General features: G+C 45.6%; 1 protein-coding gene across 1 annotated transcript in view; it reads left to right on the top strand.

Annotated features, from left to right (window-relative positions):
- LOC128685564 (uncharacterized) overlaps window positions 1-19,595 on the top strand; it is a gene marked incomplete at its 5' end in the record, with an annotated part of 404,172 nt that overhangs the window by 274,351 nt on the left and 110,226 nt on the right. Inside the window, 1 exon segment of the mRNA XM_070088019.1 lies at window positions 7,048-7,506. Coding sequence (XP_069944120.1) covers window positions 7,048-7,506 — 459 coding nt within the window.

The following is a 19,595-nucleotide window of genomic DNA, read 5'->3' as shown; positions in this document are numbered from 1 at the left end:
CACGTACCACCACCACGTAGGACCACCAGCAGCCACGTACAACCACCACCAACAACGTATCATCAGCAGCTGCCATGTACTACCACCACCAACCACGTACCACCAAGCCAACCACGTACCACCACCAACACTTACCACCAGCAGCAACATACCACACCACCAACCACGTGTCACCAGTAACTATATACCATCACCAACCACGTATCACCACAACCACGTACCACCACCAGCCACGTACCACCACCAACACACGTACCACCAACAACCACGTACCAACAACCACGTACCACCAACCACGTACCACCAATCACGTACCACCAACCACGTACCACCAACTCTAACATTCAACACTCCACACACATTACTATGGTCTTCGTAACACATTTTTCAACAGCTTCTTCATATTACCAGAGAAACAACACTCATTATACAATGCAGACGTTCACATACATGTATACATTCATATATAACATATGTACGTACGTACGTACACACACACATATGTGAGCAGTTGTTGAACATAGTTTAAGATTTCTTGGGTTAAATCGTGTTCAGAAGCTAGGGCATTCAGTGAGTTAGCTGGGGATCAGCTAGGACATTCAGTGAGTTAGCTGGGGATCAGCTAGGACATTCAGTGAGTTAGCTGGGGATCAGCTAGGACATTCAGTGAGTTAGCTGGGGATCAGCTAGGACATTCAGTGAGTTACCTGGGGATCAGCTAGGACATTCAGTGAGTTAGCTGGGGATCAGCTATGACATTCAGTGAGTTAGCTGGGGATCAACTAGGACGTTTAAAAACAACATTAGCAGTAATAATAGGACATGTTAACATGGAGAAACATGAGACACCAAGAAGGTAGATTATTACATTGTTGACATGACAAGTTAGCCAGGCTGAGACAACCTTAACTTGAGAGACAGTGTTAGACAGGACAATGAAAAGTTCAGTTAAGATATTAAAAGTGCAGTTAAGATATGAATGTTTGCTTCTGATGATTATTACATGATAGACGAGTTAAATATTTGTTTTAATAAATAACTCAAACATCTGCAAGTAAAATAATGTTTAATGTTTACTGCAGACAACTAAGAAGAGCCAGTTTTACCCTCACATAGATTTATGTACTTTAAAACCTCGTTAATGGAAGGTACATTGCTGTGTAGACTGAAGAAAAACCATGTATTTGCCACTGTTCTCTGATCAAGAACAGTGGAAAAATATACTCATAAGAATTCTGCAGTATCCTCAGTAGATGGGATCAACCTGGTCCCATGTCAGCATTGTATTTGCTCTCTTGGGGTCAGACAAGTATATTACCTTAGATTCTTGTCCGGGTTGGACAAGACTAAGGCAGTCTGTGTCCACCTGAGCTCTTGTAATCATCCAAGTGACTGGTCGAATGATAAGATTTTAATATCTAATATTGGAGTTGGACGCATGGTCACCGAATCTGCGTTGATCCGACATAAAATACAGTATTTAATGAACCAAAACAGTGGCCTGTATCGCTACATTATCGCAATATTATTCACAATAATATAGACGATAACGAATGTAGTCATTGTTTGAGATGGTGTAGTCACCCTCTCAATTAAGGTGTAGTCTTTACTGTTATGTCAGTATTTGCCTATTAGGAGATATTTGCTCTATTTTTTTCGTAAAGAATGCCACGTTTGTTCAAAGTAACTACGAAAGTTCCTATACGAATTTCTGTTTTCTTTCTTAAATCGTAGTTACATAGTTAAGTGTTAATTCGCCACAGAATATTGGAACCTGTTTCGTTTTCCATCGGTTTTTGTCTGGTCACAGACCGGGCTGCGGGGGGTGTTGATCCCTAAAACCCCCTCCAGGTATACTCCAGGTATGTTTACGGTATTACTTTAATTTACCAAAGAAACAGACTGTGCCTTACTTAACAGTTTCTCAACTGTAAAAGGAATTTTACTTATATTTGTGAATATGTCTTTGTCCGTGGTCGTGGTCTTGTGTACCTCAGTCCCCATGAAAGTCACACCAACCAAACTATAATATAAACTTCTTTGTACCCTGGAGTAAGTTTAGAGGGCGGCCCTTCAGCGGGAACATTATGTCTAGTTTCACCATATTGGGTAGTACAGCCATTTAAAGTTCATTATAAACTGAAAACATTTATGGCGTTTTAAATTTTCTATTTAAAAGGCAGTGCCCCTTTGGGGCTTTTTTTTTTCTTTTGGTTTCATCTATTGTAATTAAAACACTCAGCCCAATTAAAATCAATTATATTATTTGTTAGAACCTAAAATTAAGATGCATCCATCGCCACTGCTAAGGTGGGTATGGGAGTATTAGTAAGGTCCCCCACACTTGCCTGATCAGAAGGGAGGTGTGGGGGTGAGGGGGGCATGAGTCCCCAATTCCTGCCTCTTAATAAAGTGAATTTGGACTGAGTGGAGTGGGACCTTCCCACTCTTGCCTCATGAAAAGGCAGGTGCAAGGATGTGTCCCCCACATCCGCCTTCTGACAAGGCGGATGCGGGAAGGAAAAAGTTTGAAACCATCGAAAGAGCTACTAAATTATGAAAAAAATTTCATTAACTTTCTTATATTTGTAGCTAGTCTTACTAGACACGACATATAACTGGCAAATTATGTAGTTTTTAAACTCACACTGATCTACTGTAGCATGAGTATGTTGTTCGCGATTATACTCATAATTAACATGGATTTGCTCAAAGCCGCACAATAAACATTCTTAGAAAATTTTTCTAAGGTATGTAAATCTATGAAAGGGTAAAACTGGCTCTTCTTAGTTGTCTGCAGTAAACATTAAACATTACTTTACTTACAGATGTTTGAGTTATTTATAAAACAAACATTTACCTCGTCTATCATAATAATCATCAGAAGCAAACATTCATATCTTAACTACACTTTTAATATCTTAACTGAACTTTTCATTGTCTTGTCTAACACTGTCTCTCAAGTTAAGGTTGTCTCAGCCTGGCTAACTTGTCATGTCAACAATGTAATAATCTACCTTCTTCGTGTCTCATGTTTCTCCATGTTAACATGTCCTATTATTACTGCTAATATTGCTTTTAAACGTCCTAGTTGATCGCCAGCTAACTCACTGAATATCCTAGCTCATCCCCAGCTAACTCACTGAATGTCCTAGCTGATCCCCAGCTAACTCACTGAGTATTCTAGCTGATCCCCAGCTAACTCACTAAATGTCCTAACTTATAAAGATCACGGGAAACAGGTAATATCGTAATCTGCAATATAACCACAGTGAGATTCGGTAATATTCCATCCGATTTCGTGAATTCTCACATCATCACTCGCTATGAATAAAGTAAGAAATCACTTGGAATATTACTATAATTTACTGTGTTTTTATTATGCATTGTTGTAGCCACGGGCTACACAACACACTGTACCATATTTACTGAGGAACATGTACCACACACACACACACACAAACTGTGGTACCTGCACCACCACCACACTGTGGTACCTGCACCATCACCACACTATGGTACCTGCACCACCACCACACACTGTGCTACCTGCACCACCACAACATACAATGGTACCTACACCATGCACTGTGGTACCCCTGCACCACCACAACACACAATGGTACCTTCACCACGCACTGTGGTACCCCTGCACCACCACAACACGCAATGGTACCTGCACCACACATTGTGGCACCTGCACCACCACAACACACAATGGTACCTGCACCACACACTGTGGTACCTACACCACCACCACACACTGTGGTACCGGCACCACCATCACACACTGTGGTACCTGCACCACCACTACACACACTATGGCACCTGCACCACCATTAGATACTGTGGTACCTGCACCACCACACATACTGTGGTACCTGCATATCACCACCACACATACTGTGGTACCTGCACCATCACCACACACTGTGGTACCGGCACCACCACCACACACTGTGGTACCTGCACCACCACTACACACACTGTGGTACTTGCACCACCATCACACACTGTGGTACTTGCACCACCATCACACACTGTGGTACCGGCACTACCACCAAACAGTGGTACCTGCACTACCACCACATACTGTGGTACCTGCACCACCACCACACACACTGTGGTACCTGCACCACCACCACACACACTATGGTACCTGTACCACCACCACCACACACTGTGGTACCTGCTCCACCACCACACACTGGTACTTGCACCACCACACATTGTGGTACCTGCACCACCACTCACTGTGGTATCTGCTCCACTACTACACACTGTAGTATCTGCACCACCACCATACATTGTGGTACCTGCACCACACACTGTGGAACCTGCACCACTACTACACACTGTGGTATCTGCACCACCACCACACACTGTGGTACCTGCACCACCACACACTGTGGTACCTGCACCACCACCACACACTGTGGTGCCTGCACCACCACCACACACTGTGGTACCTGCACCACCACCACACACTGTGGTACCTGCACCATCACCACATACTGTGGTACCTGCACCACCACCACACACTGTGGCACCTGCACCACCACCACTACACACTGTGCTACCTGCACGACCACCACATACTGTGGTACCTGCACCATCACCACATACTGTGGTACCTGCACCATCACCACATACTGTTGTACCTGCACCGTCACCACATACTGTGGTACCTGCACCACCACCACACACTATGTTACCTGCACCACCACCACCACCACCACCACCACACATTGTGGTACCTGCACCACCACCACATACTGTGGTACCTGCACCACCACCACCACCACCACCACCACCACATGCTGTGGCACCTGCATCACCACCACACACTGTGATACCTGCACCACAAACTGTGGTACCTGCACCACACACTGTGGTACCTGCACCACACACTTTGGTACCTGCACCACACACTTTGGTACCTGCACCACACACTGTGGTACCTGCAACACCACACACTGTGGTACCTGCACCACCACACACTGTGGTACCTGCACCACATACTGTGGTACCTAAACCACCACACACTGTGGTAGCTGCACCACACAGTGTTGTACCTTCATTACATACTGTGGTACCTGCACCACTCAGTGTGGTACCTGCATTACACACTGTGGTACCTGCACCACACGCTGTGGTACCTGCATCATACACTGTGGTACCTGCACCACACACTATGGTACCTGCACCACACACTGTGATACCTGCACCACACACTGTGGTACCTGCACCATGCACTGTGGTACCTGCACCACACACTGTGGTACCTGCATCACACACTGTGGTACCTGCACCACACACTGTAGTAAATGCACCACACACTGTGGTACCTGCACCACACACTGTGGTACCTGCACCACACACTGTGGTACCTGCACCACACACTGTGGTACCTGCATCACACACTGTGGTATCTGCACCACACACTGTGGTACCTGCACCACACACTGTGGTACCTGCACCACACACTGTGGTACCTGCACCACACACTGCGGTACCTGCACCACACACTGTGGTACCTGCACCACTCACTGTGGTACCTGCATCACACACTGTGGTACCTGCACCACACACTGTGGTACCTGCACCACACACTGTGGTACCTGCATCACACACTGTGGTACCTGCACCACACACTGTGGTACCTGCACCACACACTGTGGTACCTGCACCACATACTGTGGTACCCGCATCACTCACTGTGGTACCTGCACCACACACTGTGGTACCTGCATCACACACTGTGGTACCTTCACCACACACTGTGGTACCTGCATCACACACTGTGGTACCTGCACCACACACTGTGGTACCTGCACCACACACTGTGGTACCTGCACCACACACTGTGGTACCTGCACCACACACTGGGGTACCTGCATCACGCACTGTGGTACCTGCACCACACACTGTGGTACCTGCACCACACACTGTGGTACCTGCATCACACACTGTGGTACCTGCACCACACGCTGTGGTACCTGCACCATACACTGTGGTACCTGCACCACACACTGTGGTACCTGCATCACACACTGTGGTACCTGCACCACACACTGTGGTACCTGCACTGTGCTTTGGGATGACTCTTGCAAACTTGAGTCGCCATGAATGGTTACGGGAGGAAGTGCCAGGCGATCTTCACCACGGAATATCATGAGATGTTTCGCCAGGGAATACTTGGTGATGTTTCGCCAGGGCACCTCCTCTCTTGTGTTCCCCACGCCCCCCACAGCAGTTTTCTTCCCCTGAACCCCCACCTGTCCCCTCCCGTCAACCATACTGGCCCGTTTAGCACCACTTCCAGTGCTCTCTGCCTCCCCCCTGTGTGTATGTGTCTGTGTGTGTCTGTGTGTTTGTCTGTGTGTGTGTCTGTGTGTGTCTGTGTGTTTGTCTGTGTGTGTGTCTGTGTGTGTATTTGGTAATATATGCAAACATACGAAGAGAGAGAGAGAGAGAGAGAGAGAGAGAGAGAGAGAGAGAGAGAGAGAGAGAGAGAGAGAGAGAGAGAGAGAGAGAGAGAGAGAGAGAGAGATGTTAGAAGAATAAGAGTTCACGTTAGGAGATGAAGAGTTAATTGAGAGTTGAATGGCGTGTAAGAATTATTAGAAGGTAAGAGAGACACAAAAGACTTCAGAGAAAATGAAACAATTGATAAAAAATAAGAGATTTGAGAGAGAGAGAGAGAGAGAGAGAGAGAGAGAGAGAGAGAGAGAGAGAGAGAGAGAGAGAGAGAGAGAGAGAGAGAGAGAGAGGAAATCTTTAAGAGAGTTATGTTAAGCATGTGACAGATGAGAAGTTTGAAAAAGTGAAGAGAGGTTTGAGAGAGATGTAAGGCTTCAGAGAGAGAGGGAGAGTGAGAGTGGAGGTGAGGGAAGGAGAGGTGATGGGGTGGGCCAGTATGTGGAGAGAGATGGGGTGACGAGGGGGGTCGGGGAAGGGAGGCTTCACCATAGTCTAGCTTATTGCACTCTTTCCGTTCTTATATTTTCTTTGCCTATCTTTTCTTTTTTCTCTGGTTCCTTACAGATACGTTCCCCGCCTCCTCTGCACCTCCTCCCCCAGAGAGGGGCGGTGGGGGGGTGTGGTGGTTCATCCTCCCCCCACCCCCTTTGCCGCGCCCCACTCTGCGCCCACGCTTCCCCCAACTCCCCGCCCCGTACCCCCCACACCAGCGCCCACGCCCACACTTACCCTTGCCCCCGCATGTTACCTTCACGGCAGAGCCCCTGCCTGCCTACTCGGCCCAAACGCACAATGTCCTCACCGTAGATCAACACTTCACCACACGGCCTGCCGGTAACTCTCATGGGTCATTTCCAGTCAACGTTATTCCCTACGATAACTCGTCCCTCCACGCCGTCGACACCCAAATCCAAAACCCTCTGATGGAGGCGGGCCCTGGAGGAGGCCGCCTGCAGAACGCTTCCAGAGCCGCCAACGTCTTGGGTGGTGACCCACGCTTCCCTACCACCGATACTGATGCAAGTACGTATACCTCACTCCTGCTGCTGCTCCTCCTCTTCCTGCTGCTGCTGCTGCTGCCGCTACTGCTGCTGCTGCTGCTGTTCTTCCTCTTCCTTCTCATCCTTCTTCCTGCTGCTGCTACTGCCTCTTTCCTTCTGCCTCTTCTCTCCTTTGTCTCCACATCGATCAAAACATGCCTTTTGCTGGCTGGCCACAGCCACCATTTCTCAATCACTGTAGCTGCTAATAACTTTACCTCCCAACCATGGCCATTACCATGACCTCCAGTATCACAACAACAGCAATAACGAACACCGCTCGCCTTCTGTACGTTGGTCAACACCATCATTCTTCAGTCACTGTAACTGTCATTACTATATCTTCCCCGCCACCACCACCACCATCATCATCATCATCATCATCATCATCATCATCATCATTATCATCATCAATACTTGCGTCTTCTGTAGGTTAACCAAATGGCTATATGACGTCGGTGACTTTAAATAAATGTATCATTTAAGACTTCTCTATCAGGTCAAATTGTTCCTTAAGATACTATTAGAATGCCTTACTCAAATACAGTCCTTGAAGCTTGTGCTGGAGGCCTGGGAGTAAGATCAAGCTGGATGGAAAAATAAACACAAATGCAGTATAATGCGATCCTTTATTGACTTTATGCTGGTCTCAACACTGTCTCATGTGCACAAATAAACACTTGCCAAAAATGACATTGATCTATAGAGATGCTTCTGGATTTGAGATATTTGAGATAAAGATATGGACCTGCGGGCAAGTTTCAGAAAATTGTTGAGGCAAGTACTGAAGAGCAGTGCTAATGCTAAGGTGGCCCGGTGGTCTGGTGGCTAAAGCTCCCGCTTCACACACGGAGGGCCCGGGTTCGATTCCCGGCGGGTGGAAATTCCGACACGTTTCCTTACACCTATTGTCCTGTTCACCTAGCAGCAAATAGGTACCTGGGTGTTAGTCGACTGGTGTGGGTCGCATCCTGGGAGACAAGATTAAGGACCCCAATGGAAATAAGTTAGACAGTCCTCGATGACGCACTGACTTTCTTGGGTTATCCTGGGTGGCTAACCCTCCGAGGTTAAAAATCCGAACAAAATCTTATCTTATCTTATCTTAAAACACCGTGGTTCTCTTGGATAGTCTGCCTGGAATATATAAAGAATGGGAGGGAAGGGCAGATATAGAAAACGGGAACCCTAAAATCGGAGTGGTGACACACAGCAAGAATGTGAATAAACAGCCATTAATGTTTGCACCCATAGCTCAACAAATAACATGGACATTGACTGTGGGCTCAGTAGAAGTAGACTGTGGGACTACGGACGCCATGGAAGAGATAGATTGTAGGAACAAGGTACAAGATAAAAGTGCGCACTCCTATGGCCTCCAGCCCTGGCACAAATTCCATCCCACTACAAATTCCACTACAGATTCTGTTACAGATTCAGTAGCACCTAAATCAGTTAAAACTACTGAAAACAATGCGATCACCAATGAAAACCCCATAAATTGAAGACATTGGAAAATCTAAGTCTGTTGGCACTTAACTGGCGCGTTGGCAGACTGGAAAAAGAAACGGAACTTGTCAGTACGACCATCCAGGTAAATGCCGTAATCTCCTTAATAAAGGCTCATGTATATCCAAGAACTACACATTGTTTCATCTAAAAATGTGCTACAGTTCAGTAAACAAAAGATATTAATATGATATAAACTATATGACATTACGCAAGTAGCCCGCACAAGTGATCATGTCAGAGAATCTCACCTTCAGTGACCATAACATTGTATTAGTCGCATCTGCTAGAAAAATGACAGGATGGATAATGAGTACCTTCAAAACTAGGGATGCCAAGCCCATGATGACACTCTTCAGATCACTTGTTCTATCTAGGCTGGAATATTGCTGCATACTAACAGCACCTTTCAAGGCAGGTAAAATTGCTGACCTAGAAAATGTACAGAGAACCTTCATGGCACGCATTACTGCGATAAAACACCTCAATTACTGGGAACACTTGAAGTTCCTCAACTTGTACTCCCTAAAACGCAGACGGGAGAGATACATGATTATATACACTTGAAAAATCCTAGAGGGACTAGTACCAAACTTGCACACGAAAATCACTCCCTGTGAAAGCAAAAGACTTGGCAGACGATGCAACATCCCCCCAGTGAAAAGCAGGGGTGTCACTACCTGGAGGTTACCTGGAGGTTATTCCGGGGATCACTAGCACGATAAGAGACAACACAATAAGTGTCAGGGGCCCAAGGCTGTTCAGCTGCCTCCCAGCATACATAAGGGGGATTTTCAGTAGACCCCTGGCTGTCTTCAATCAGGCATTGGACAGGCACCTAAAGTCAGTACCTGATCAGCCGGGGTGTGGTTCGTACGTCGGGTTGAGCGCGGCTAACAGTAACAGCCTGGTTGATCAGGCCCTGATTCACCATGAAGCCTGGTCACAGACCGAGCCGCAAGGGCCGTTGACTCCTGAAACTCTCTCCAGGTATAGAGAAAAAAAAGCTTGTAACGACAGTGTGACTTGTAAATGGTCCAAGTCGGGCCGAAACGTCGTCATGAGCTTTTTTTCCTTCTTATGTGCGGGTTACTTGTGTATTGTTCCAGTCACGGTATTGTGTCTTTTTTTGTTCTTTATATGACGTGCCGCAGGAAGGGAACAAGAGAGATAAAGCCCAATGAACGTCATACTGAATATAAAAACTACTTCCATATAGGCATCTGAGGTATTTCTTTTATTATCATGAAGTGAAGAATGGCAAAATAGGGTAAGGATATATTAAAACCTAAGAGTCACGCTGGATTAGAAACACGACCAGTAGCAAAATAACCACAGAAAATAAGCCCATAGCAAAGCAGCAATATATCATTTGTCTCTGCAAATATTCAGGGTCTTAAACCAAGTAATAACAAAGTACCTTTCACCAGTCGTCTCTTCACCGACCCACGTAAAACAATTCTTTGACAGCGAAATATGGATACCTGTGCACAGGTATCCATATTCCCTATCTAAAGGCAAGCAACAAGGGATGGGAGTTGCTCTGTTAAATGGGTTGCTCGTATGCACTGAGTTACTTAGCAACACAGATGATATAATCCAAGTTTTGGTGGTTAAAAATGAGGATCAGAATCTAATTGTTGCATTCGTATATGAATCACTAAATACAACCTCCCAGCAATTCAGATACCAACAGTCTCGGAAAAGACAGGAGTCTGGAAAACCTATCAACCTCAGCCCCAAATATTCTGTTTCTTAGTCACTTTAATACACCTAAAACTGAAAAATTTAACGAAAACTATAATTGGAGAGGGAGTCCCAGGATCCAGTTCCGATGAACAGTCTCATTCGGCTGAACTACTAAGACTGCAATAAATTAAATGCATCAAACAGAATCCAAGAAAAACAAGGAGCCAAAAGTCATTAGTGAAACTGAGAGAAATCAAAATACCTCTTGTCAAATGCATAATCCATGGTTAAAAAAAAAAACTGTAATCGAGCCTTTACTTAGTGGAGATGGAGTATACACTGACGAGTTAAAAAGAAGTGAGTGAAATGCTCAAGTCACAATACGACTCGGTGTTCAGTGAGCCGTTAATCAGCCTAAAAATTGACGACCCAAATGAGTTTTTCATGACCAAGTCTCATAACGCCACCGACATTTCCACAAGTTCTGATATAACCCTAACACACACTTGACTTCGAATATGCTATTGATTGCATATCCATGCACGCCGCCCTAGGCTCTGACTCGTGGAACTCCACGTTTATCAAGAATTGCAAGAAACCATTTTCTCGTGCTTTAAAAACTCTGTGAAGCAAGAGCCTGGACACTGTAGTCATCCCACTGTCATCAAAAACCACTGCTATAGCCCCACTCCACAAAGGTGGCAGTAAAACAATTGCAAAATACCATGGACTGATGGCACTAACATCCCATATTATCAAGATTTTTTAGAGTCTTAAGAAACAAGATTACCATTCACATGGAATCGCAGTATTTGCACAACCCAGAACAAGTAGCTCCTGCCTCTTGCAGTCGCTGGACCACTACAGCGTGCTCTTGGATATACTGGAAGAGAGGTAAAATGTAGATGCAGTGTTCACTGATTATATAAAAATCTTTGACAAGTGTGACCATGGGGTACTTGTGCAAAAGAAATATTTGGAAAGATAAGCAGATCGATATTTAACTTCTTTACTAATAAAACCCAGTGAAACCTTTGGTTGCCATAGTAAAAGAAAATTGCTCCTCAAGACACGGTACTGACCCCACTTCTCTTATTCATTCTCATATCAGACACTGACAGGAACATAAACCGTATTATCCCTTGTAGACGATACTAGAATTTGTATGAAAGTGGCATCCACTGAAGACACTCTCTTCCTTAGAAGGCACAGTGGTATCCATAGAAGACACTCCTTTTTTTGAAGACACAATGTCATCTACAGAAGACACTACAATAAAAGATGCAGTGGCATCCATGGAAGACACTACCATAGAAGATACAGTGTCATCCATGGAAGACACTGCGAGCCTCCAAGTTGATGTAAATCAGATGTTGTAATAGAGCTCTAACAACAATATAATGTTCAGCGAGGACAAACTCCAGTTATTATGTTACAGAAGAACTGAGGAAATAACAACGAGATCGGAGTACAAGACAAATTCAAATCAATAAAATGGAAGTTTAATGTGAGAGACCTGGGAGTAATAATGTCAGAAGATCTCACATTCAAGGAGCACACTAATGTTATTATTGCTGCTGCAAAGAAAATTATAGGCTTGATCACTAGAACTTTCAGAACAGATACCAAGTTTGTGGTGATGCTCATTAGACCATTCGTTCTCTCTAGGCTGTAATATTGCTCTTCAGAGACGGCAAACATAATTGCAGTACTGGAGAATGTACAGAGAACCTTCATACCTTGTATAATGTATCAACTCAGTCAAGCACCTAAATTAGTTTGAGCGTCCGAAGTCCCTCGAACTGTACCTCTTAGACCGTAGGCGAGAAAGATGCATATTCATCTACACCTCGAAGATTCTGAAGGAATTGATTCCAAACCCGAACACTGAAATCACTCTATATGAAAGAGGCTTGGCGGACGATATAAGATAACTGCAATGAACAGCAGAGACGGATGAGTACACTAAAATACAGATCGATAAGTGTAAAAGGACCAAGACTTCAGTACCCTCCCTTCCTGCGTGTGGGTAATTGCCAACAAACCCCTAGTTTTCTTCAAGAGACAACTTGATAAATTTTTCAAGGCTGTGGCGCATACTGGCGCTCTTGACTGCTCGATCACACCAGCAGTCAGGAGCGGGCTGTGGGGAAAAGTGTCTGCTGCCCCCCTTCCCATCTGCCTCACTGCCACCAATAATCCCGGGCCACTTGACGCAGTTCATCCCATCTCACTGACACGCGAACGAACCATCGAACCTCAACCATACTAAAAAAAAAAAAGCCCAGTGACCCATACATTCCAAATGGTAAATCATCCTTTCTTTTGCTAACATTCAAAGTTTAAAAACAAATAAAATAATAATGTTAGCTGTATTAGTGGGCTGCTTACAGAAAATGAGGCAGTGTTTGGAGAGTTCACAGAAACTCATACGAAGAAAGTTTTGAACAGTGAAATATGGGAGCAGAACTATAAGGTATATAGATGTGTGAGTCAGTAAGTCACAGGGAAGAATTCTATTCCATTTAAGATACTCACTTTGTTATACGGAACTTTTGAATCAAATGATACAGTAGAATTATTAGAAATTAAAGTAGAGAACAAGACTCTGGTAATTATCCTGATATATAAATCACCGTCGGCAACGGCAGAGGAATTCATGGAACAGATAAGGAAAATATATGACCATCTCGAAATCCTGGAAAATCCTACGCCAAATACAGTATTATCCTTCCTGGAGATTTCTACTTTCTAAATGTTAAATGGAAGATAGACAACAATATTGTACCAGACATAGTACCTGGGAGCACGTTAACCCAACACACACATCAGCTATTAGGGTTTTGTGAAAAGTTTATTTTGTGCCAACAGATAACAAAACCTACCAGAAATGAGCATATACTAAAATTGATCTTCACGAGCACTTAGGAACTACTCAGAGATATAACACTCTAAGATATAATATACTATGATCACAATCTCACTGAAGAGTGGTGAAACACCAAATTGCATTTGCTGTAGAAAAGCATGATTACTCAACGGAAGTGAACATGGATTTAGAGCAGGAAGATCATGCTTGTCACAACTGTTGAACCAATAATGACAGTATTACGGACACTTTGCAAGAAATCAAAACACATATGCGGTCTACATGGACTTCACTTCGGCATATAACAAATGCGATCACAATGATAGCACGTAATATAGCCTCAATATTTACAACAGGAAAAGCAGGAAATGGATATTCACTTTTCTAGAAAATAAAGCAAACTTTAACCTAAGAAAAATAAAAGTTTAGTATTCCAGGGGATGGTCCTGGTGCCTTCACTGTTCTCATCCTCATAGCTGACATACACAGTAATTACAGCTTCCTACTATCCTGTGCGAACGATACCAAAATAAGCATGAAAGTCTTTTCTGTAGAAGATACGGAACATTTGTCAGGGGATAAGAACAAAGTCTGACAGCTGACAAAAGAAAATAACATGACAAATTCCAACTGTTCAGATATGGAATGAATGAAGAACTCTAAGAGCTCTGGATACAAAACACCATCATCTCAGAACAACAGGAACGTTTAGGGAATAATGACTCTGAGGCAAATGATGCGAAGACCAGACAAATGAGAGGGTGGATAATGCTAATTTTCGAAACAACAAAAATAATGGCGCCGTGTTATGATGAGGCAAGATGAGTGCCCTTTGTTGTCCTCACTGTCCTCTTATATGCACTTTCATATACCTAAACATTCAAGTGAAGTAATATTCACTAACCACTCCTGCTTTATGTGTTAGGTTGAGTGTTTGGTGAGGTAGAGTTACAGGAGTGCTCTATACATATTTCTTCACTTGAACGAATAGGTGTATGAAAGAGCAGTTAAGAGGAAAGTGTGAGCAAGAAAGGGCATCTTGCTCTTGCTGTAATATGTTGGCAACAGTGCTCTACTGGCTCTGTGTGGGCAGTAAATGATCTCTCAACTTTTTCCAGCTCTTTTCCTGCCTTTAACAGAGCCGTTAACACCAAACAATATTCTAACAAAAGAGCACAAGTGATTTGAATATTAGCACCAGTGGCATTATTTTCTCTGGTTTTGAAAATTTTCATTATCTCCCTCACAGATTTCTGAAGTTCGCATCATTTGCCTTAGTGTGTTGCCTAACCTAACATTATTATACCCGAGACTTTGGAAAGTTCCTCTTGTTTTATGAGATGGTGTTCCTGTGTTTTGTATCCAGTGTTCTCTCTCTCTCTCTCTCTCTCTCTCTCTCTCTCTCTCTCTCTCTCTCTCTCTCTCTCTCTCTCTCTCTCTCTCTCTCTCTCTCTCTCTCTCTCTCTCTCTCTCAGTTCTTCATTCTTCCCATATATGGAAGGTGTTGCTGGCACTTTCTTGCAAACCTTCCTTGTCTTGTGACAAGAAGAATTTCGTTAGTCAAGAGGACACAAGTGCAACTAATGCGACATTTTTATCGTGGCAACGTTTCGCTTTCCAAGAGCTTTGTCAAGTTGTCACCAAACCTCCTGGAGAGCGAAACGTTGCCACGATAAAAATGTTACATTAGTTACACTTGTGTCCTTTTACCTAACATATTGTGGGTAATTCTACCAACATTATTGTAAGAAGAATTTTATGCTTGCTTAGGTGTCCCCTCGTTCATTCTCTGACTCATTTTCTTCCTTATTCATTGTCTTTACCATTAAGTCCTTTTGTCACTCCTCCTTCTTTCATTATCTCTCTCATTACCTTCCTGATTCATTCCTAAACTCATTCCCTTTCATTCATTAATCTCCCACACCAGTTACCATCGTCGCTCGCTTCCTCCCTAATTCATTCTTTTCATTATCTCCTTCATTCATTAACTCCCTCATTCTTTCTCACATTCATTCCTTTCTTTATTCATTCTATTCCTCATTCATTCTCTTAATCCATCCCTCACTATTTTCTTACGCTACTCCTCCATCGCCTCCTTCACTAGCTCTCTCTTTTCCTCCCTCCCAGTTAATTATCAGTTCTCCTTTACCTGCTTTACTTCTCACCCTTTCCTCCCTCCTTCATCTCTCCAGTGTCACCCCTACCTCCCTCATGCTAATACTCCCCTTGCCTCCAACCCTACGTTACCACTCTTACCTCCCGCCTTCCCTCCCTCTCTCCAGCTATCCATCCATCCCATTCTCCATTACCACTCCTACCCCCTCTCTCCAGTACTACTCCTACTTCCCTTCCTCCAGTACCACAACTACCTACCTGCCATCCCCTCTCCAGTACCACTTCTTCCTTCTCCTATCCATTGCCAGGCCCCAGTTACCATTCCTACCTACCACCCTCCCTCCAGTAATACTCCTACTTCTCCCTCTCCAGTATCACTCCTCCAGTCCCACTCTTCCAGTGCCACTCCACCAGTACAATTCCTCCAGTACCACTTCTCCAGTACCACTCCTTCAGTACCACTCCTCCAGTACCACTTCACCAGTACCACGCCAACAGTGCCACTTCTCCAGTACCACATCTCCAATACCACTCCTCCACTATCACTCCTACATTACCACTTCTCTAGTGACACTCCTCCAGTACCACTCCTCCAGCGCTACTCCTCCAGTGCCACTCATCAAGTACCACTCCTTCAGTACCACTCCCTCAGTACCACTCCTCCAGTACCACTCCTACGGTACCACTCTTTCAGTACCATTCCTCCAGTACCACTCCTCCAGTACCACTCCTCCAGTACTACTCCTCCAGTACCACTCCTCCAGTACCACTCCTCCAGTACTACTTGTCGAGTACCACTCCTCCAGTACTACTCCTCCAGTACCACTCCTCCAGTACTACTCCTCGAGTACCACTCCTCCAGTACCACTCCTCCAGTACCACTCCTCCAGTACTACTCCTCCAGTACGACTCCTCCAGTACCACTCCTCCAGTACCACTCCTCCAGTACTACTCCTCCAGTACCACTCCTCCAGTACCACTCCTCCAGTACTACTTGTCGAGTACCACTCCTCAGTGCCACTCCTCCAGTACTACTCCTCCAGTACATCCTCCAGTACCACTCCTCCAGTACCTACTCCTCCAGTACTCTCCTCCAGTACCACTCCTCCAGTACCACTCCTCCAGTACTACTTGTCGAGTACCACTCCTCCAGTACTACTCCTCGAGTACCACTCCTCCAGTACCACTCCTCCAGTACCACTCCTCCAGTACTACTCCTCGAGTACCACTCCTCCAGTACCACTCCTCCAGTACTACTCCTCCAGTACGACTCCTCCAGTACCACTCCTCCAGTACCACTCCTCCAGTACTACTCCTCCAGTACGACTCCTCCAGTACCACTCCTCCAGTACCACTCCTCCAGTACCACTCCTCCAGTACCACTCCTCCAGTACTACTCCTCCAGTACCACTCCTCCAGTACCACTCCTCCAGTACCACTCCTCCAGTACTACTCCTCGAGTACCACTCCTCCAGTACCACTCCTCCAGTACCACTCCTCCAGTACCACTCCTCCAGTACCACTCCTCCAGTACTACTCCTCGAGTACCACTCCTCCAGTACCACTCCTCCAGTACCACTCCTCCAGTACTACTCCTCGAGTACCACTCCTCCAGTACCACTCCTCCAGTACCACTCCTCCAGTACTACTCCTCGAGTACCACTCCTCCAGTACCACTCCTCCAGTACCACCTCCTCCAGTACTACCTCCCTCAGTACCACTCCTCCAGTACCACTCCTCCAGTACCACTCCTCCAGTACTACTCCTCGAGTACCTCCTCCAGTACCACTCCTCCAGTACCACCTCCAGTACTACTCCTCAGTACCACTCCAGTACCACTACCTCCTCCAGTACCACTCCTCCAGTACTACTCCTCAGTACCACCTCCAGTACCACTCCTCCAGTACCACTCCTCCAGTACTACTCCTCGAGTACCACTCCTCCAGTACCACTCCTCCAGTACCACTCCTCCAGTACTACTCCTCAGTACCACTCCTCCAGTACCTCCTCCAGTACCACTCCTCCAGTACTACTCCTCGAGTACCACTCCTCCAGTACCACCTCCTCCGTACCACTCCTCCAGTACCACTCCTCCAGTACTACTCCTCGAGTACCACTCCTCCAGTACCACTCCTCCAGTACCACCTCCTCCGTACCACTCCTCCAGTACCACTCCTCCAGTACTACTCCTCAGTACCACTCCTCCAGTACTACTCCTCGTACCACCTCCTCCAGTACGACTCCTCCAGTACTACTCCTCCAGTACCACTCCTCGAGTACCACTCCTCCAGTACCACTCCTCCAGTACCACTCCTCCAGTACCACTCCTCCAGTACCACTCCTCCAGTACTACTCCTCGAGTACCACTCCTCCAGTACGACTCCTCCAGTACTACTCCTCCAGTACCACTCCTCCAGTACCACTCCTCCAGTACCACTCCTCCAGTACCACTCCTCCAGTACTACTCCTCGAGTACCACTCCTCCAGTACGACTCCTCCAGTACCACTCCTCCAGTACTACTCCTCGAGTACCACTCCTCCAGTACGACTCCTCCAGTACCACTCCTCCAGTACCACTCCTACCTTCTTCCTCTTATCACTTCTCATCTTTGTTTTGTTGACCTTCTTCCTGCCTCATTCTTCCTGCCTTATTCTTCCTGCCTCATTCTTCCTGCCTTATTCTTCCTGCCTCATTCTTCCTGCCTTATTCTTCCTGCCTCATTCTTCCTGCCTCATTCTTCCTGCCTTATTCTTCCTGCCTTATTCTTCCTGCCTCATTCTTCCTGCCTTATTCTTCCTGCCTCATTCTTCCTGCCTCATTCTTCCTGCCTCATTCTTCCTGCCTCATTCTTCCTGCCTCATTCTTCCTGCCTCATTCTTCCTGCCTTATTCTTCCTGCCTCATTCTTCCTGCCTCATTCTTCCTGCCTCATTTTTCCTGCCTCATTCTTCCTGCTTAATTCTTCCTGCCTCATTCTTCCTGCCTCATTCTTCCTGCCTCATTCTTCCTGCCTCATTCTTCCTGCCTCATTCTTCCTTCCTGATTCTTCCTGCCTCATTCTTCCTGCCTTATTCTTCCTGCCTCATTCTTCCTACCTCATTCTTTCTGCCTCATTCTTCCTGCCTCATTCTTCCTGCCTCATTCTTCCTGCCTCATTCTTCCTGCCTCATTCTTCCTACCTCATTCTTTCTGCCTCATTCTTCCTGCCTCATTCTTCTTGCCTCATTCTTCCTGCCTAATTTTTCCTACCTCATTCTTCCAGCCTCATTCTTCCTGCCTCATTCTTCCTACCTCATTCTTCTTGCCTCATTCTTCCTGCCTCATTCTTCCTACCTCATTCTTCCTGCCTCATTCTTCTTGCCTCATTCTTCCTGCCTCATTCTTCCTGCCTCATTCTTCCTACCTCATTCTTCCTGCCTCATTCTTCCTGCCTCATTCTTCCTGCCTCATTCTTCCTGCCTCATTCTACCTACCTCATTCTTCCTGCCTCATTCTTTCTGCCTCATTCTTCTTGCCTCATTCTTCCTGCTTCATTCTTCCTGCCTCATTCTTCCTGCCTCATTCTTCATACCTGATTCTTCCTGCCTCATTCTTCCTGCCTCATTCTTCCTTCCTCATTCTTCCTACCTCATTCTTCCTGCCTCATTCTTCCTGCCTCATTCTTCATACCTGATTCTTCCTGCCTCATTCTTCCTGCCTCATTCTTCCTACCTCATTCTTCTTGCCTCATTCTTCCTGCTTCATTCTTCTTGCCTCATTCTTCCTGCCTCATTCTTCATACCTGATTCTTCCTGCCTCATTCTTCCTGCCTCATTCTTCCTTCCTCATTCTTCCTACCTCATTCTTCCTGCTTTATTCTTCCTGCCTCATTCTTCCTTCCTCATTCTTCC

Source organism: Cherax quadricarinatus, chromosome 23 (genome assembly GCF_038502225.1).
Source record: "Cherax quadricarinatus isolate ZL_2023a chromosome 23, ASM3850222v1, whole genome shotgun sequence".
NCBI classification, from domain to species: domain Eukaryota; kingdom Metazoa; phylum Arthropoda; class Malacostraca; order Decapoda; family Parastacidae; genus Cherax; species Cherax quadricarinatus.
This window is presented reverse-complemented; position numbering and strand designations above follow the sequence as displayed.